The following is a 20998-nucleotide window of genomic DNA, read 5'->3' on the forward strand; positions in this document are numbered from 1 at the left end:
CAAAAGGTATTTAATCCCAGGCCCACCCTGAGAAGTGGGGAATGGTTTTACACATCCGCTTTCTGCCATGACAATAAACTGCTTAGAACCATGGGCTACCTCTTCTCATCAAGATCGCGGCGAGGAGCCACGGAGAAGGCCTTCTGCAGCCTGATCTCCTATAGAAGGCTTCTCTGAGTTCCCAACCACAGTCACCACCAAACCTGCCTCTGCCAAGCCAAGGACAATCATCTCTGCTGGGACAAACTAGAGCTCCCCCCATCCCCCGTCCCAGCTAGACGCTGTCCCCAGCCCCTGGGCCCCTGACTCTGTTCTCTGCTCTTCTGAGACTCCCAGCAGCATCTGGAAGTCTCAAGATGAGTCTGAGAACCTCACAGCCCTGGCCTCTTTGCATACCCAGGGACACCCCCCCCCAACCCAAAACCAACTCCAGTGTTCCACAACTCAGCCTGCACTGTCTCACCCCTGGAGTGGTGTCTCGAAGCATTCCCTACACAAAGCACCCACCCCTGTGGCAGGGTGGGATAAGTACAGTCAAACTCCCTCAGTTCCGCCTCCCCAAGTGGCTATGCCCTGTGGCCTACAGCCCTACATGTACTGATCCAGCTTTCTCTGTGGTGGTTTGAATGAGAATGGTTTCCTTAGGTTCCTATATTTATATGCTTGGTCCCCAGTTAGTGGAACTGTTTGGGAAGGATTGGGAGGTGTGGCCTTGTTGAAGACTGGGGATGGCTTTGAGATTTCAAAAGCCTCCACCATCCATTCCCAGTATTCCCTCTACCTCATGCTTGCAGACCTTGATGTAAGCTCTCAGCCACCACTCCATCCACAGACCCTGAGTTCTCCCACCAGACTTCATTTGACTCACAAAATCCTCCCACTTCTCCCCAGTAAGCCTCAATATGGTTCTTTTCCAGAAGGCCTTTGAGGACTCACACTTTAGCTGGCCACCCTTTGATGTCCAAGGGTAGAGCTACCTGTGCAGCATGGGCTGTGGTAATCCTGTCAGGGCTTCCTAGGGTGAGAGAGGACAGAGGACTCAGCCTGCTTCTTCAGACAGGGACTCCCAAGCATGATACCAGAAACAGCACCCTCACCCTAATTTAGCTCAGGGGTTATATCTCTATCATTAAGTCAAAATGATCTGAGGAACAACTTCATAGGATCAGAAGCCCTTAAGGGGGTCATCAGACTAACCGACCATTTTCCTACCCCAACCCCCAAAACAAGTTCTCACTGAGAAGTCCAGGCTAGCTTCCAACTCTCTTCAAGCTTCCTCTCTCAGTCTCTCAGGGGCTGGGATTGTATAGTTGTCACCACATTCAGCACAGGCTGGTGGGTTTGTATGTTTTGTTTTGTTAGAGATGGTGTCTTATGTTACCCATGCTGGCCTTTAATTACATGTAGCTGAGGATGTCCTTGAATTCTTGATTCTCCTACCTCTATTTCCTCACTGCTGGGAATAAGGTATGAACCACCATCTTCCAAGCAAGGGGGCTTTGAGGATACAAGATCTATCTTCTCTTTTCACCAAAGACAGGGGTGCGGAACAGGTAGCAGGCAGACACATTGGTTATAACACAAAAGTTTATTTTCGGTGCACACGGTCTCACTGGCCTGGCTGGCTCTTCTCTTTATGGTGCTTGGGCCCACACAGGCCTCATCCAGCTCTGGCTGAAGCAGAGGTCAGGGATACTCATCTTTAGGCCAAAGTCTGGCTACGCCTTTCTGTACTTCCGCTCTCGTCCAGAATCCTGACTCCTCTGGACTTGAGGCTCCCAGGCATAAGCCCTGCAGATGCTGCCACCTTTCCAGCCCCATGGCCTCTGCTGCCCGGGTGGAAGGGAGAGGGATGGGCTCCAGTTTGGGATGCAGCAGCTGGCCCTGTGTGTGCAGGCCTTCAGTTCCCATACTGCCGTCTCAGTGGCTGGACTTGTGTTTGATACCTATGTTTGTGGTAGAATCATACACCTGCAAACCAAGAGATCTTTTTGTCATTCTGCTTCCTTAATGGGACAGCCTGCTCCCTCCTCCTCTTCCTCCTCTCCTCCTCCCCCCCTTTTCTTCCTTCCTCCTCCCCTCCTCCCTCCTCTTCCTCTTCTTCTTCCTCCTGTTCCTCTTCTTCCTCTTCCTCTTCTTCCCCCTCCTCTTCCCCCTTCTCTTCCTCCTCTTCCTCCTCCTCCTCTTCTTCCTCCTGTTCCTCCTGTTCCTCCTCTTCCTCTTCCTCTTCTCCCCCTCCTCCCCCTCCTCTTCTTCCTCCTCCTCTTCCTCCTCTTCCTTTTCTTCTTCCTCCTCCTCCCCCTCCTCCTGCCTCAGCAGCTGCTCCATCCGGGTAACTCTAGCATGCTTAGTACCCACTCTAAACTGGAGAGCTCAGGTATCCCCAAGACTGTTTCCCTGCAGTCCCATGAGCTAGGAGGCAGACACACACACACACACACACACACACACACAAGCACACAGACAGACAGACAGACACACACACACACATAGAAACATATAGACACTCAGAGACAAACACATAAACACATAGATATACATACACACAAACTCACAGAGACACACAGACACACACAGAAGGCCCTTTGCCCAAGGTGGAGCTAAACATCTGTTTGTAAGGAAGAGCCGAGCTGGCAGAAGCACTCAAGAATAGATTTGTAGGTGCCGAGGGTGGGGAACAACACGGATTGGCTCCCTAGGCCTGATGGGAGGAGACAGGACCTCTCTGAGAAGGAAATGATAAGACTTGGCCAGATTGGGTGGTGCCAGCTAAGATGGGTGGGGATTTTAGTGGGTCTACAGGAAAAGGAAGGAAACCTTCGCTATGCGCCTGTAGGCTATTGGTACCCGTGGGGTGTGTGTGTTTGGGGGTGGGGGGCAGGGATGTCGATTAGGTAGAGAAAGGAACTCGCACCTTTTCCCTGTCGACTAGTGCAGTGATCAAGTCTTGCTTGTTAGCCATCTCCCGAATGTCTGCAGAGGACTCGCTTGGGAATGTCATGCTTTTGGAGGTACGCTTGTGCATGATCACGTTTTCCTGCTCTTGGTTGTAACGGATGGAGCGCACCTCCTCCATGATCCTGGGGGAGGAAGAGACAATGTGTTTGCTGGCGTTGTTGAAGCCTTTCCATCTCCTCCCTGGTGTGCACCTTCTTTTCCCCTCCCTGCTAACTACTTCTCCTGGCCTTTGAAACAGCCTTCAGGGAGACCCAGGCTGTGTGGACTCCTCCCAGCAGACAAGAATGACCCAAGGGTCAGGATGCCAGCTCCTGAGCTGAGAAGCATGAACCCTGGGCAAATGAGCTGGAGGCCAGGCCTAGCTCAGACTCCTCAGAACCCTCCCTACGTGTTGAGCTCGTCTCGGATCTCTTTGTATTCCAGCAAGTTCTCCTGTATTGCTTCAAGAACCAAGCAGAAGTTATCACAGGTCTTTTCCGAGAGGTTACGCAGGGGGCCCCCAACCAGTGGTTCCTGAGGGACTGCGGAAGTCTCCTTGCGGGCCTCTGTACAATGGACCAGTGGTAGCTCATCGGTCCAGTCCTCTTCCTCTGCATCTTTCTGGGGACAGTGGATGGAGGGAGAGAGACAGTTCAGGGTCGTGGGGCTTCAGGGAGGATGCATCTCTTAGGACATTCCCCTTTAATTTCATTAGGTATCAGAACATTTTAATCTGTGCATACTAAGGATGGAACCCAGGGCCTCCAGCAAGCCAGGCAAGCCATCTAACACTGGGCCCAGTTCTTAGCTCCAGTCATACTTAGCCTAGCTTGTTGCGGTAACTCAAATTCAGGCACATAAGCCCCTCTTTTACCTCTGGAAATTCTTACTCCAGAAAACCTCTAAAGTTCTATCTACTCTGAAGTGATGGTGGCCGTGGCCCTCTAACCTTTCCAAGGTCCACGTCCACTCCACCTTACAGAAATTCTGGGGCTGGAGAGGTGGCTCAGTGGTTAAGAGCACTGACTGCTCTTCCAGAGGTCCTGAGTTCAATTCCCAGCAACCACATGGTGGCTCACAACCATCTGTAATGGGATCTGATGCCCTCTTCTGGTGTCTGAAGACAGCGACAGTGTACTCATGTATATAATAAATAAATCTTGAAAGAAAGAAAGAAAGAAAGAAGGAAAGAAAGAAAGAAAGAAAGAAAGGAAGGAAGAAATTCTGCCAAGTGAATACTGGGTAGTTAACATTTAACAAGTTCTCTCCTCTCTCTCTCTCTCTCTCTCTCTCTCTCTCTCTCTCTCTGTCTCTCTGTCTCTCTGTCTCTCCCTCCCCCCCCCCTCTTTTTCAAGACAAAGTTTCTCTGTAGCCCTGGCTAGAACTCACTCTATTAGACCAAGCTGACCTCAAATTAAGAGATCCACCTGGGGGCTGGGGATTTAGCTCAGTGGTAGAGCGCTTACCTAGGAAGCGCAAGGCCCTGGGTTTGGTCCCCAGCTCCGAAAAAAAGAACCAAAAAAAAAAAAAAAAGAGATCCACCTGCCTCTGCAGGAGTCAAAGGTGTGCACCACCACGCCCAGCAAGTATTTACTTTTATTGAATGTGTAGGAATGACTTGCCTGTGTATATGTAAGTAAAGGTATCATGTACATGTAAGGCCTGTGGAGACCAGAGAAAGTGAGGGATCTCCTGGAACTAGAATTACCAATAATTGAGAGTAGCCATGTGAGTGGGACCCGAACCCAGGACCTCAGCAAGAACAGCAAGTGCTCTTAAGGACAGAGCCACCTCTCCAGAGGCTTTCCAACACACTTGTTGGGTTCTTACTTCTGAGCTGTCATTAGATCCTTTGAGATTCTCCTGAGAGTTCTGGCAAGCGAGTATCATTACCATTCCCGTCATAGAGAGAGGAACTTCAGATGCAGATGCAGTTCGGTAAATGCCCCAGTGCCACCCCAGGCTCAGCTTCAATTGTGGCATATCTAGGAATGCACTCCCTCAGGCACAGAGTGGACATTACAAATGTGGGGTCTTAACTCCAGGCCTTGGATTTGGCTTTCTCCATGCACTCTAGTGTGCAAAACCACAGGTGCTCAGGTCATCCATGCACATGTTCTGCTCCTTTCTCCCCATCCCACAGTCATGGCTGTCCTGGAATTCCCTTTGGAGACCAAGCTGGCCTCGAACTCACAGCAACCCAAGTGCCTAGAGCTCCCGAGCGCTGGGACTAAAGCCGTGCGCAAGCACACCCAGCTCACCTCATTGAAAGTTATGGGCTGCAGATGCCCTTCCTCCTCGCCCGTCTTCATCATTTGTTCCAGATTTGTGGTCACGACGACGACAAACAAGTTGAGGCCAATGAAGGCACCGAGGGTGATAAAGATAGCAAAGTAGATGGCGCCCCCGACCTCCATTGCGTACTCTCTTTCCTCCACCCTGAAAATGGTGGTCAGGGGCTCCATTATTTCCCTGGCCCTTTATGCTTCAGTGATTTAGGGCTGGAGAGATGGCTCAGCGGTTAAGAGCACTGACTGCTCTTCCAGAGGTCCTGAGTTCAAACCCCAACAACCACATGGTGGCTCACAACCATCTGTAATGGGATCTGATACACTCTTCTCTGTAAATGCAGAGAGAGTGCTCTCCTGCTGGTCACAGCAGCTCTTCCCTGAGACATGCTCTGCTGACTGACAGCAGGGCCAGCTCCCAGAAGTCAGCACCCTTTTCTATGTCCAGTACAAGTCCCAGCCATACTTAACATCTACTGGAAATGGCAGCACTCTATGCTGAGCTGCACTACAGAAGTCTACAGAAGTCTACAGATCTTTCTAGACTGATCCTCATGCCATCCTATGAGGTAGTCCATACTGTATTTTTTTTAAGATTTATTTATTTATTCTATATGAGTACACAGTTGCTGTCTTCAGACAGAAGAGAGCATCAGATCCCATTACAAGTGGTTGTGAGCCACCATGTGGTTGCTGGGAATTGAACTCAGGACCTCTGGAAGAGCCGTTGGTGCTTTTTTTTTTTTTTTTTTTTGGTTCTTTTTTCCCCCGGAGCTGGGGACAGAACCCAGGGCCTTGCGCTTCCTAGGCAAGCACTCTACCACTGAGCTAAATCCCCAACCCCGCCGTTGGTGCTCTTAACCGCTGAGTCATCTCTCCAGCCCGTCAATACTGCATTGCAGTCTCTAATTATGAGTGATTAAATAGAGGATCAGAGAAGTAATAAAGCCCAGCTCTCAGGAAATAGAGATAGGAGAGCAGAAGTTCAAAGCTAGTCTGGACACCTGAGTTTCTGTCTCCAAAACAAAACAAAAAAAAACTAGAAAAATGAAACATGGTTGGTGGAGTGTTTGCCTAGTAAGCATGAAGCCTCTACACGGCCTAAGCTAGTGGGGTCACATGACCATAAGCTTAGCACTTGGGAAGTGAGCGGAGGAAGAGCTAGAGTGATGGACTATCCTGGACTATGCTAGACTGCATTTAAAGACAAAACAGATAAAATGAATCCCTCCAACTTTTAAAAGCTAGAAGTCGGAGCAGCAGCTCTGTAGTAGAAGGCTTCCGGAGCATGCTTACGGGCCCAGACCCACAACATAAATAAATACACACATAAAAAAACTGGTCTTGGTGACCCACATCTGTAACCTCAGCATTTAAGAGACAGAAGCAGGAAGATGGCTGCCAGTTTGAGGCCAACAGTAGAATCATTTGTCTAACGTCACAGGGCCATTGCAAGGGGAGAGACTCAAAAGCCCAGTGCCACCCCACTGTGCAGTCCACGTGGACCTGGCTGGCCTCGAACAGAGGTTGCACTGCCTCTGCCTTCCCTGTGCCACCCAGCAATCATGCTCTGGGCCTCAGTGCCCCACCTTTTGTTGTTGTTGGTGGTGGTTTGGTGATATTGTTTGTGTTTGTTTGCTTGCTTGCTTGTTTGTTTGTTTTGAAACAAGGTCTTACCATGTAACTCTGGTTAGCCTGAAATGGGGTCTGTAGACCAGGCTGGCCCAGTTCTTTCAAAGCTCCTCCTGCCTCTGACTCCCAAGTGCTAGGACTAAAGTCGTGTGCCGCTGTGCCAGCCTTTTCTCTCTATTTATGTTCTTAGACTGGCCTCTCACAGTGCAATATAGGTAGAGGCCACCAATCTTGCTTTGCTCAGTTCTGGGGATTGAACCCAAGCTAGGCAAACACTCTACCCCAGCATGTCTCTCATCCTACCCCTCCCCTCTTGTTCCTTTTTGAAGCAAGTCTTGTTAATTATAGCCAACAATTAACTTGAACTCCTGATTCGCCTCTCTCTGCTTCCTGAATGCTGGGAACTCTGTTCCCTGTGTCTAGATGAATCCTGACTGCAGAAATCCAACTGGCTTCTACTTTACAGTGAAGAGTGGGACAGAGTGAAACTGGACTTGGACTTGACAGAGAAGAAGCAAAGAATAGAACACAAAAATGACCTTGGGGAGCAGGTTTGAGCAGGAATGGTTAAACCCAAACTTCCCAGGAATCTAGGTGGCTCGTTGCGCTCTGGTGCAATCTGGAAGCCACCTAGTAACCTCAGACACAAGCACAGGCTTGCTTCCTGGCCAGAAGTTGAGTCATACAACTGTACCACAGTAGCTGAGATCTCCGTGAACAGGGTCAGGTGGTCCTACGAACGTGTGAGGCTTCTGTGGCAATAAGATTCAAGTACCACAAAAGCCATGATTTCCTTGGGTATTTACTTCCTGTGAGGCCAGCTTTCTGGAAGTCTCAGGAGCCCAGTCTCATCACTTCCCAGGAGCCCCCTCTCTCACTTCCCAGGAGCCCCCTCTCTCATCACTTCCCAGGGCCCCCTCTCTCATCACTTCCCAGGAGCCCCCTCTCTCATCACTTCCCAGGAGCCCCCTCTCTCATCACTTCCCAGGGCCCCCTCTCTCATTACTTCCCAGGAGCCCCCTCTCTCATCACTTCCCAGGAGCCCCCTCTCTCATCACTTCCCAGGAGCCCCCTCTCTCATCACTTCCCAGGAGCCCCCTCTCTCATCACTTCCCAGGGCCCCCTCTCTCATTACTTCCCAGGAGCCCCCTCTCTCATCACTTCCCAGGAGCCCCCTCTCTCATCACTTCCCAGGAGCCCCCTCTCTCATCACTTCCCAGGGCCCCCTCTCTCATTACTTCCCAGGAGCCCCCTCTCTCATCACTTCCCAGGAGCCCCCTCTCTCATCACTTCCCAGGAGCCCCCTCTCTCATCACTTCCCAGGGCCCCCTCTCTCATTACTTCCCAGGAGCCCCCTCTCTCATCACTTCCCAGGAGCCCCCTCTCTCATCACTTCCCAGGAGCCCCCTCTCTCATCACTTCCCAGGAGCCCCCTCTCTCATCACTTCCCAGGAGCCCCCTCTCTCATCACTTCCCAGGGCCCCCTCTCTCATCACTTCCCAGGAGCCCCCTCTCTCATCACTTCCCAGGGCCCCCTCTCTCACTTCCCAGGAGCCCCCTCTCTCATCACTTCCCATGAGGCCCCTCTCTCATCACTTCCCAGGGCCCCCTCTCTCATCACTTCCCAGGAGCCCCCTCTCTCATCACTTCCCAGGGCCCCCTCTCTCATCACTTCCCAGGAGCCCCCTCTCTCATCACTTCCCAGGGCCCCCTCTCTCACTTCCCAGGAGCCCCCTCTCTCATCACTTCCCAGGAGCCCCCTCTCTCATCATTTCCCAGGAGCACCCCCTCTCTCACTTCCCAGGAGCCCCCTCTCTCATCACTTCCCAGGGCCCCCTCTCTCATCATTTCCCATGAGGCCCCTCTCTCATCATTTCCCAGGAGCACCCCCTCTCATCACTTCCCAGGAGCCCCCTCTCTCATCACTTCCCAGGGCCCCCTCTCTCATCACTTCCCAGGAGCCCCCTCTCTCATCACTTCCCAGGGCCCCCTCTCTCACTTCCCAGGAGCCCCCTCTCTCATCACTTCCCAGGGCCCCCTCTCTCATCATTTCCCAGGAGCACCCCCTCTCTCACTTCCCAGGAGCCCCCTCTCTCATCACTTCCCAGGGCCCCCTCTCTCATCATTTCCCATGAGGCCCCTCTCTCATCATTTCCCAGGAGCACCCCCTCTCTCACTTCCCAGGAGCCCCCTCTCTCATCACTTCCCAGGGCCCCCTCTCTCATCATTTCCCATGAGGCCCCTCTCTCATCACTTCCCAGGGCCCCCTCTCTCATCACTTCCCAGGAGCCCCCTCTCTCATCACTTCCCATGAGGCCCCTCTCTCATCACTTCCCAGGAGCACCCCCTCTCTCATCACTTCCCAGGAGCACCCTCTCATCACTTCCCAGGAGCCCCTTCTCTCATCACTTCCCAGGGCCCCCTCTCTCATCATTTCCCAGGAGCACCCCCTCTCTCATCACTTCCCAGGAGCACCCTCTCATCACTTCCCAGGAGCCCCTTCTCTCATCACTTCCCAGGGCCCCCTCTCTCATCACTTCCCATGAGGCCCCTCTCTCATCACTTCCCAGGAGCCCCCTCTCTCATCACTTCCCAGGGCCCCCTCTCTCATCACTTCCCAGGAGCCCCCTCTCTCATCACTTCCCAGGGCCCCCTCTCTCATCACTTCCCAGGAGCCCCCTCTCTCATCACTTCCCAGGAGCCCCTTCTCTCATCACTTCCCAGGGCCCCCTCTCTCATCACTTCCCAGGAGCCCCGTCTCTCATCACTTCCCAGGGCCCCCTCTCTCATCACTTCCCAGGGCCCCCTCTCTCATCACTTCCTAGGGCCCCCTCTCTCATTACTTCCCAGGGCCCCCTCTCTCATCACTTCCCAGGAGCCCCCTCTCTCATCACTTCCCAGGGCCCCCTCTCTCATCACTTCCCAGGAGCCCCCTCTCTCATCACTTCCCAGGAGCCCCCTCTCTCATGACTTCCCAGGGCCCCCTCTCTCATCACTTCCCAGGAGCCCCCTCTCTCATCACTTCCCAAGGCCCCCTCTCTCATCACTTCCCAGGAGCACCCCCTCTCATCACTTCCCAGGAGCCCCTTCTCTCATCACTTCCCAGGGCCCCCTCTCTCATCACTTCCCAGGAGCCCCCTCTCTCATCACTTCCCAGGAGCCCCCTCTCTCATGACTTCCCAGGGCCCCCTCTCTCATCACTTCCCAGGAGCCCCTTCTCTCATCACTTCCCAGGGCCCCCTCTCTCATCACTTCCCAGGGCCCCCTCTCTCATTACTTCCCAGGGCCCCCTCTCTCATCACTTCCCAGGGCCCCCTCTCTCATCACTTCCCAGGGCCCCCTCTCTCATCACTTCCCAGGGCCCCCTCTCTCATCACTTCCCAGGGCCCCCTCTCTCATCACTTCCCAGGGCCCCCTCTCTCATCACTTCCCAGGAGCACCCCCTCTCATCACTTCCCAGGGCCCCCTCTCTCATGACTTCCCAGGGCCCCCTCTCTCATGACTTCCCAGGGCCCCCTCTCTCATCACTTCCCAGGGCCCCCTCTCTCATCACTTCCCAGGAGCCCCCTCTCTCATCACTTCCCAGGGCCCCCTCTCTCATGACTTCCCAGGGGCCCCTCTCTCATCACTTCCCATGAGGCCCCTCTCTCATCACTTCCCAGGGCCCCCTCTCTCATCACTTCCCAGGGGCCCCTCTCTCATCACTTCCCAGGAGCACCCCCTCTCTCATCATTTCCCATGAGGCCCCTCTCTCATCACTTCCCATGAGGCCCCTCTCTCATCACTTCCCATGAGGCCCCTCTCTCATCACTTCCCATGAGGCCCCTCTCTCATCACTTCCCATGAGGCCCCTCTCTCATCACTTCCCAGGGGCCCCCTCTCTCATCACTTCCCATGAGGCCCCTCTCTCATCACTTCCCAGGGCCCCCTCTCTCATCACTTCCCAGGGGCCCCTCTCTCATCACTTCCCAGGGGCCCCTCTCTCATCACTTCCCAGGGGCCCCCTCTCATACTGTTTTCCTCTTGCAGGAACTCCGGCCCTGCCCTAGCCAGGAGGAGACGGAGCTTGAGAGCCCCAGTGAGCTGTACTCACTGGAAGTCCATGTAGATGTCCAGCCATCCGTCCTGGGTGATGCAGATGAAGAGTGTATACAGAGCCACCCCCATGTTCTGGAAGTGCTTGGGCACGAACGCACCAAAGAGCGTGACCCCAAACACAGAAAATACCTGTCAGAGAGACCAGAACCCACCCTGATCTCACCCAGCAGCCTTGGAGCTTGGTAAGCAAATACTGCCAAGGATTCAGACCCGAGTCCTTCACTTCTCTGGGCACCTGCCCCTCCCCACTGCCTTTCAGGCTCTATTCAGGGAGAGAGACAGGCTGCGGTCGGAAGACACTTGCCAGCATAAAGAAGAGGATGAGGGCCATGACATTGGCCAGGTCCGGCATCGACTGCAGGATGACCCTGATGATTCTGGCCAGGGGTTCCACTGCCATACACACATGAACCAGCCGAAGAGCCCTGTGGGAAGTGCCTCTCAGAGATGCCTCTTGACCTTTCCCATACCCTTCCTCCTTGTTGCCTCCCTCCCACCAACTTCCCAAACAGGCAGAGCTGAGCCCCAGGTGGTAACGAATGCTCTTGCTGGAGCCAGACAGATGCCCCCCTTCAGGGCTCCCAACTCACCTGAGAGGGTAGGTGATGAAGGTTTCGTTCAGTTGTTTTATGAAGAACCCCATAAACAAGATAAAGACAATGGCGAAGTTGAGGATATTCCAGCCATCCTGAATAGGGGAGCAGCCCATAAGGGTATATCAAGCCCAGCCCATGTGAGCATCCCATCGGCCCTACCACACCCCAAGCATGGGAGATTCGACGATCCTCTAAGAACAAAACTAGATGACTGCCATCTCACGGCTGTCACCCCATTGTCCCAACATGCTGCAGACACAGAATCACAGTCCTACACCTATGTCAACTGTCAACAGCCATCACACACACACACACACACACACACACACACACACACACACACACACACACGGCTAGCCCCTTAGACAGTGACTTGACCTACAGTTAGGTGACGTGAACACTCCTGGATGCTCCTGCCTTAGTGTGATGTGTAACATACACTATAATTAATACAATTAAAGTAGCTAGGGCTGGTGGTTACGTGTGTCTTTAATTGGAGCACTCCGGAGGCAGAAGCAATTAGATCTCTGTGAGTTTGAGACCAGCCTGGTCTACAGAGGGAGTTCCAGGCCAGGCAGTGTTACATAGTGAGACCATCTCTAAACAAACAAACAAATAAGAAGTTGAAACAATGAACAGAACCAGCAATGGGGGACAGAAGAAGTGACCTATCATGTGTTAGTACAGACAGAATTCCAGGACCCGCCCTGACCCCCAATAAGTGCCAGCAACTTAGTGCAAAAGCGCTGTTTACCAAAGGCTACTGTCAGAGAAGGAAGCACTAAAAATACACGCCTATTTGCCAAGGATTATAAACCAGCCGCTGAGAAGGTAAACGGGCTATAAGATTACCTAAAGAGATTGAACACAGTGGGTTGAGGGGTTGGAGTGGACCCAGGACTCCACATGCTTTACAGTAAAGTTTTGGCCACTGTGTGTCTGAAGAAAAGGTTCAAAAAACAAACAAACAAACCCTACATTTTAATGGAGGATGTCCTTAAATTTGGGAAGCAATCTGTATAAATACACGTTTGCCTCATGACTGCGGTCTGTGCCACATCACATATCACACACACAGGGGACGCAGGTCTGCCCCTCTGTGGAGTCAAGGCCCCCAGGAGGCTAAGGTAGGGGTTAGGGTGGTGACGTGGGTAAGGGCTCTTTGGAGAGTCAGTTGTGTTGGATGGTGTTTTGCTGGGGCAAACATGTGAAGGGATGTTTCCCTGAAGCAGACACAGGTTAAAGGAGGTTCTGCTAAAGCAAGCACGTGAATAGATGCTTAAAACTTCCAGTGGTGTGCCTGCCGCAGCTTCTGCCACTTCCGCAGACTCAGGCCGATTGGCGGAGTGACATCACCTCGGACAGACTCACTTCTTGCTGAGGCAAGACACATGGTGAGGCAAGACCTTTGGAGGACATGCGATGTTTGGAGAGAGTATGAAAGGACTCCGCAGGCCGGTGGTGGAGGCTGAGCTAGGCTTGCTTATAGAACTAGCTGTCAATGCTTGTTGGTCTCCTGCCTTCACTGATCTTTGCTTTGCTAAGATGGGTACAGCCGAGAACTTCTCTTGGGACCCCTGATGGTCTGAATCCTTCCTGCTGACTCATGCTGAGGCTTAGGATAACTCATGCTGAGGCCTGGCTCATACTGCTAGGTCATGCCACCGCTGCTGCTGTCCCTCCACTACCAAACTGGACTGCTGATATATTCATGAAGTGTTTGTGAGTGGACTGAGCTGTCTCTGTGAACCTATGAACTGAACTGCTGATTTCCTGACAACACAGATGGGATTTGCTCCAAAGAACCATTTTTAAGCGGGGCCATTTCCCCAATATCCTTTCTTTTCCCCTATCTCTGGTAAGTGGTAGGCTAGAAGGGAGGTTAAAGAGTTTAAGAACCATCATTAAAAGTAGATTTCAAAAAATTAAAGCTACAGGAGGTCTCCCCTTATTCAAGGCTTATCTGCGCTATGGTGTAAGCTCACGATCATTCTGGGAAGCTTAATAAGGCTCAAAGTAAAAAGAGGGCCATGGGACAGGCCATGGTGGGCTTATGCTTTTAGTCCCAGTACTTGAGAGGAAGAGGCAGAGGCAGGCAGATCTCTGAGTTCAAGGCCAGCTTTGTCTAAAGAGCAAGTTCCAGGACAGCCAGGGTTACACAGGGAAACCCTAAGGGGCCAAAGTGTAACTTGGCGGATGGGTAAATAAGCCTAGGGTTTGAATGCTTGGTCACCAGGGAGTAGAACTGTTGGGAAGGACTGGGAAGTGTGGTCTTCTTGGAGTAGATTTGGCCTTGTTGGAGATGTGTCACTGGAAATAGGCTTTAACATTTTAAAAGCCCATGATAGGCTCAGTTCCTCTCCCTCTTCCTCTGCCTCTGCTTCTTCCCCCTCTCCCTCTCCCTCTTCCCCCACCCCCTCTCCCTCTTCCCCCACCCCCTCTCCCTCTCCTTCCCCCCTTACTGCCTATTGCCTGTGAACCAGGATGCAAAGCTCTTAGCTATTGCCTCAGCACACTGCCTGCCTGCCTACTGCCATGCTTCCTGTCTGATGATAATGGACTCACCCTCTGAACCTGTAAGCCAGCCTCAATAAATGCTTTACTTTATAAGAGCCTTGGTCATGGTGTCTCTTCACTGCACTAGAACAGTGAATGAGACACCAGGTAAGTGTGAGACCCCTGTGTTCTCAGCACAAATTGGCTGGGCTACAAATCCACCAGAATTAAGCTCCTGCTGGATCCCCTAACTTTTTTTTTAAAGATTTATTTCTGTATGAGCACACTGTCACTGACTTCAGACATACCAGAAGAGGGGACCAGATCCCATTACAGATGGTTGTGAGCCACCATGTGGTTGCTGGAAATTGAACTCAGGACCTCTAGAAGAGCAGTCAGTGCTCTTAACCACTGAGCTATCTCTCCAGTCCCTGAATCCCCTATCTTGATCCATTTTCTGAAGATACAAATTTTTGCCCTGCTGGGCTCACAGATTCTTCTGAGAGAGGCAGATAGAGAATAGACTTTAACTTTACCAGAGAGAGAAGTAGAAACTCGAATGGAGACTCAGAGCAGCAGAGGCCTAGTCTGGAAGAACCTTCCTGAAGACATCCTAAGGAGTTGGTGCGTGGTTTTTAAAGCAAGGGAGGGGGCTGGAGAGATGGCTGGAGAGATGGCTCAGAGGTTAAGAGCACTGTCTGCTCATCCAGAGGTCCGGAGTTCAATTCCCAGCAACCACATGGTGGCTCACAACCATCTATAATGAGATCTGATGCCCTCTTCTGGCCTGCACGTGTACATGCAGGTGCAACGCTGTAAAAAATAAAAATAAAAAAATAAAGCAAGTGTAAGGCCCTGGGTTCGGTCCCCAGCATCGAAAAAAAAGAAAAGAAAAAAAAATAAAGCAAGGGAAGAAGAGGACATGAGCAGACTGGCTTGGGAAATGTGAAACTTACATGAAACTCAAATCGCAGTGTTCACACACAAAGTGTCTGGCTTCTGGAGACAGTGCCCCATGACTTAGGCCAGGCAGGCCTTGAACTCATGACCCTTTTACCTCAGCCTCGTAACTACTGGGATTGTAAGTGAGACAAATGAAGTCTCACTGGACTAGAGCCAATCCAGATAGTAGTCCCAGTTAATTGGATCTCAAGGGTTTGGGGTCAGCCTGGGCCACATAGTAAGACTCTCAAATAAACAAATGAACAAACACTTTATCAACAACCCTGAGGTGGGGGAAAGAGCATTTTTTGGAATATAGCCACGCCCATTCATCCATGTTCTGTCTGGCACGGCTTTGTGCTACCCGACAGAGGTGAATTGTTGCGACGGGGACTAGGACCCAGAAAGCTTAAAATACAAATGACCTAATTACAGAAGTTGTTTACAGAAGTACTGATCCAGAACCTTGTAAATCAAGGTAGACACTCTCAATCCCTCAACTCCATTCCCCAGATACAGAAATCTGGGTGTGGGTGAATAGAGGGAGCTGGGAAGGCAGGAGCCGGGGTTTGCAACACAAGGAGGGGGCATTTCCTGAACTCCTCATATTCTGCTACACACACACACACACACACACACACACACACACACACACACACACACACACATTCATTCACTCACCGATACTCCATACAAATCTCTCCATACAAAAACCCTTCACTTTGCAGGGCAAAAGCTCAATAATGGAGGGATAAGGTAAGGGTATTGCCAGGAATTCCCCCGAGCTCACCTTCCAGAAAATCCAGAATCCGTTCAGCCAGCCAAGGAGAACCTCACAGATAAGGATTGTCAACACAATGTCATCTATAGTCGAGAATAACTCATAGTGTTTCTATATGGAAGACAGAGAAAGGGGGACGAGGTGTCAGTGAGCAGGACTTACGTCCGGCTGGAGAGAGGGTATGTATGTGTGGAGGGGGTACCCTGGCTACTCTTCCTCCTCAATATCTCTATGGTTTCCTTTGGCGGGAGGGATACTCCCTGCACAGAAGCCAGGCCGTACCAAAACTCTGTCATGTGACTGTCAATACTGCTTTGGAAAGTAGTTTCCTTTTCTGTCGCATCTCACGGATGGAGAATTAGGAGCCAGCTAGCCTTCTTCACCCCTGACCTCTAGAGCAGGCTATTTGGGAAAGGGAGATCTAAAAACGTCTAAGCGGGCTCTGGAACTTCAAGAAAAAGGCATGGCCCCCAGGAGCTGCAGGGCCCCATATTCCAGGGAGCTTCTCTGCTAGTCTGGCCTCTACAACCCCTGCTTATTCCAGCATCTCAAGTTCTCTGGGTCAGGTCTGAGGTGCCCTCCCCACTCTAGATCCAGGGCATGTACCCTGGGTGTACGATTCAGTGGATGAGTAGCCAGGGTTTGCCTAAACCAAATTCCCTTCTGTCCAACAGTGGTCTTTCTGCTTTCTCATAGCTGTGACCCAACCCTCAAACAACTCCCAGTCCACAGAGTTAACCCCAGCAAAGCAGTCACCTCACTCCTCTATTTCTATGCCCCAGCAGTCAACAGGTTCCCTGTCCCTCGAGTGGGCCTTCTTGCTGTTCACACCCACGATTATTGAGCCTACATGCTTCTAGGGACTGACCTTCACAGTCACAAACTCAACAGTAGGCTTTCAGGCTTCATCTTTTTTTCTTCTTCCTGTTTTACTATGTTATCGGAGACATTCTCATGTAGCCCAGGCTGGCCCCAAAACTACATAGCCAAGGATGACCTTGAATTCCTTATTTACCAACTGCACGACATCCTCAACCCCAGTTCCGGCAGTTTTGACTGAGAACCATAATAAGAGCTGCTTTACATTTGAGAAAATGGTCTTCAGAGACTGGCAGGATGGCTCAGTGGCCAGAGATGTGCCAGCATGCCTGACCACCTTAGTTGGATCCCACAATGGAAGGAGAGAACTCACTCCTCCTGCAAGTTGTTCTTGGATGTCCACATTCTTGTTGTGGTAACAGAGAGAGAGGAGAGAGAGAGAGGGGAGAGGGGGGGGAGGGGGAGAGAGAGAGAGAGAGAGAGAGAGAGAGAGAGAACGTGGCTCCCCTGTCCCTCTCCCCTCCCTTTTTTCTCCCAGTTCCATTTCACTGTCAGAATGCTGACATCTGCAGTCTGAATTCATTTCATAACCTGGCAATGGCTCATGCATGGACCTCCACTGTCCTCACTGTGCAAGCTCCCCTGTTAGCCAGTTCTGGGGGGAAGCCAAGGGTGCTTACTTTGGGGAGTCTTTGTCAGGCTTGCTCCTCACCAGGGCCTGCCCTACAGGCTGTTCCCCTTGGCTGTCACTCTCCTGAGTTTACTATTTGCCATTGGTCACCCCTCAGTCAGCCTCCCACCTTCGCCATCCCCTCCTCTTCTGGGGAACCTGTCCTGGCCCTCTCCTGCCCTCACACTCTAAATGCCATGTCCACTCAACCTTGCCCCCGACCCCAACACGGGCAGCTCTCCAGTGCTCACCCCCAGCCCTGTGCACCCAGCCTTTTAGGTCTCTCTGCTCCTCTTGAGCTGTCTCCTAAGCACCGGTCCCACATGGCTGCCCAGGCCACAAAGTCAACTATCAACTTGCTGCAGTTCCTGTGTCTCCCTGCACAAAGTGACATGTGATAAAAATAAGGTGGTACGTAGTAAAGGCTCGCTAAATCTGACTAGTCATGTAATTCATCAGAGAAGCCCATGACCTTAGGGCTCTGGTATAAGGTTAGCCTAGCATGTGCCAGGCCTTGGGCTCAGTCCAAGTGCCATGAGGAGGCGGCGGAAGAGCACCCGGACATGAGCTCTTCTTACCTACCACCATCGTCCTGGTCCGGTCACAGTATCTTTCTCCAGGACATCTCTGACCCATCTCGGTTTATTTTCTCTCATTCTTAACCCTCTTCATTGCATGGTCCACACTGTTGGCAACCAGTGTCTTTTATGAGATTCTTTTCTTATAAAAAGTGTGCAGTTCGTATGTGCACCACACACGTGCAGGGTTCCCTTGGAGACCAAAAGAGGACTAGACCTTGTGTTATAGGCCGTTGTAAACTGCTTAATGTATGTTCCAGAAACCAAGAGCTACAAGTGCTCTAGCCACTGGTCTATCTCTCCAGCCCCAGCCAGTACACTTTCTAAAATTCAGCTCAATTCAATTCTAAACTTCATTTCACTTCAATGCTGCTTCAATCTTTTCCTGGATACAAACGTATCTCCCTTGACGTAAAGACCATATGTGATCTGGCCACCAACCATCTTTCTGAACTCAGCTGTCACTACCACCCGGGACTTACTGAATTTAAGCAGCATATATGTCTAGAACTCATCAGAAATTAAAACTGCCAGATGGGGTGACTCACATCTGGATCCCCAGAACTTAGGAGGAAGCTGTAGGCTTTCAAATCCCTCCTCGGATTATGCATGTATACATATATATGCACACACGTATATGTGTATATATACATGCACACACATATGTGTATATGTACATGCACACACATATATATTATACACATATATGTATGTATATATGTATATATACACACACATATATGTATATATATATACACATACATCTATATGAAGGCATCTTGGGCTATATGGAGCTCTGTCTAAAGAACAAATAAAAAAACAAACAAAGGTGCTGGAGAGATGGCTCAGCACTTAAGAGCACTGACTGCTCTTCCAGAGGTCCTGAGTTCAATTCCCAGCAACCACATGGTGGCTCATAACCATCTGTAATGAGATCTGATGCCCTTTTCTGGTGTGTCTGAAATGTTTGAAGACAGCTACAGTGTACCTATATACATAAAATAAATAAACATTTAAAACAAACAAACAAACAAAAAACCCATCAGGCACGGCGGCATACATCTGTAATCGCAGCACTCAGGTGCTTGAGATCGGAGAGTCATAAATCTGAGACCAAGCTGAGTCACGCAGTAAGATCTTGTCTCAAACCAAGGAGATAAATAAAAACTAAAAGAACAGGAAATCTATCAAGTGTCACAGAGCACAGGTATAATGGCAGCACTAACAAAACTAAAGTAGTTTGGAGTTTGAGGGCAGCCTGGGAGACAGGGGAAGTTTGAAGCAAGCCTGGGCTCTCGGGTTTATGAATTCTCTCATGTTTCTTTTCTCTTTCTCCTCCTCTTCCTCGCTGTGTCCCTGTGTGTGTGTAGCTCTGTGAGTGCCTGTGTATGTGCCTGTTGTATGTGGGCCTGTGTATCCCTGTGTATATGTGCCTGTGTGTGTCCCTGTGTGTGTGCATGTGTATGTGCCTGCATGTGTGCACACACCTGTGTGTTTGTGTATGTGGCAATCAGAGAACAATGTAAGAACTGGTCCCTGCCATTTGGAGGCAGGGTCTTGTCTTACTGTTTGCCACCCAGGCTAGCTAACCTGAGTTTCTGGGGAATTCTGCTGTCCCCACTTCCCATGTCTCCACAGGAGAGCTGGGATTACAGACATATACTGGACCATGGCCTCCATCTTTTATTTTGATTCTGGGGATCCATACTGGGTTCTCTGGAAGAGCAGCAAGCATTCTTAGCCCCTGAGCCATGTCTCCACCCCAAGGAGTTTTTCTCAATGTACAGATCCCACGCAAGACCAACAATGACACACTATTTACTTTAACATAGTCTCACCAGCCCAGCATGGAGCCTGCTGAACTACTTCTTCAGCATCTACTTCTGCCTCTGCCTCTCTGCCTCTTTTTGCATCTCTCTGCCCCTCTCTGCCTTTCTGCCTCTGTCTTAGGCTTGCTACCCCACGTCTGGGTGGAGACCAGACTTTCGAAGAACCATGCAACCATCACACACAGACAGAGAGCCACGGGCCAGAGAGGAAAGCTATTTGTCCCAGGTCAGAGCCTGTGGGGGTAGAGATCAAGCCAGCATCCCACCTGACCGAGATAAGAGTTGGTGCGGAGAGCAATGGTAATGGCGTTAGTCACCAGCAGAAAGGCCAGCAACAGCTGGAAGGCCGGATGGCGAAGCAACTGCTTGATGTACATTTGAGTGATGAACTCCTGCACGTCCCAGGCATCCTGGAAGGAGACAGAAGCCCCTCCTTCAGGCAGGAGTCACTACCATGACCGTAACTCCTCTGCCTCTTCCTGGTGAAGGGGTTACTCGGGGGTCTGACCTAGAGGATGATCATGTCTGAGTTCACCAAAGGCCTGTTTCTATATAGTAGTCACAACCTAAATGGTCATCAAAAAGAGGGACACTACTGGGGACCTTCGGGATTTTGGGGGGGTCTCTGCTGCTGAGTGGCTGTCACATTATAGGGGCTTCTATGAAGAATCACTCCAATGGGCATTATTTCCAAAGGAAGGCCCTCAGGGAGGGCATTTAAAGGGCAGAGAGCTGCAAGAGGGACATATAGGGTGACAGTCACCTCAGATATCAGCCCTGCCTGTCCCTACCTTCCTCCCTCCCTCCTCACCTTCTTCTCCATGACGTCCCTGCGGTTGATAAGCACTTGCTCCTCATGCCGACCCATGAGCTCATAGGTTTTTTTCTGTAGAGAGGAACAGACCTTCAGTGTGGCCACTGTCCCCACCCAACCTAGGATGCCGGCTTGGCGGCAAGTGCCAGGCAGGGGCTCCCTACCTTAAAGCCTCCATGTTGGACATCGATGGCATCCACCTGGTGCCACCACTTGTGTTTTTCAGACATCTTTGCTCTGTCCCCTTCTCCTCAGAGTCTGCCTCTTTGCTGCAAGCAATCTTTCTCCCCCTTGTGGTGAGATCACAGAGGCAGCTGTTACCTACAACCTTCTGTGTTCCATCCAGACATTCCAAGCAGATCAAAAAAAAAAAAAAAAAGCTCCTACCACGAGGTACCTCACAGAGAGAGCCAAGTATTCAGCCAAGGACTTCAGGATTGGGGTCAGAGGTTAGAGACTGGTGGGAATAGGTCTAGCCTCTCCTACCGTCTAAATACAGCAAACAGAGGTCCCCTTTC

General features: G+C 51.2%; 2 protein-coding genes across 3 annotated transcripts in view; both read right to left on the reverse strand.

Annotated features, from left to right (window-relative positions):
• Cnksr1 (connector enhancer of kinase suppressor of Ras 1) overlaps positions 1-20998 on the reverse strand; it is a 460720-nt gene that overhangs the window by 428661 nt on the left and 11061 nt on the right. The gene's annotated exons all lie outside the window — the stretch shown is intronic.
• Catsper4 (cation channel, sperm associated 4) lies at positions 1570-20751 on the reverse strand. Of its 2 annotated transcripts, NM_001431179.1 has the most exons (11): positions 20645-20751; positions 20478-20552; positions 19933-20076; positions 15780-15881; positions 11546-11643; positions 11260-11380; positions 10951-11084; positions 5199-5376; positions 3347-3558; positions 2915-3080; positions 1570-1971 (listed from the first exon to the last, which is right to left on the reverse strand). In NM_001431179.1, exons 1-11 carry the CDS (start codon positions 20708-20710, stop codon positions 1921-1923), a joined length of 1347 nt encoding a protein of 448 aa, NP_001418108.1. In that variant the 5' UTR covers positions 20711-20751; the 3' UTR covers positions 1570-1920. The 2 variants fall into 2 exon arrangements, with proteins under 2 accessions (NP_001418108.1, NP_001418109.1); NM_001431180.1 differs by lacking the exon at positions 3347-3558.

Source organism: Rattus norvegicus, chromosome 5, assembly GCF_021556685.1.
Source record: "Rattus norvegicus strain SHRSP/BbbUtx chromosome 5, alternate assembly SHRSP_T2T, whole genome shotgun sequence".
Classification (NCBI taxonomy): domain Eukaryota; kingdom Metazoa; phylum Chordata; class Mammalia; order Rodentia; family Muridae; genus Rattus; species Rattus norvegicus.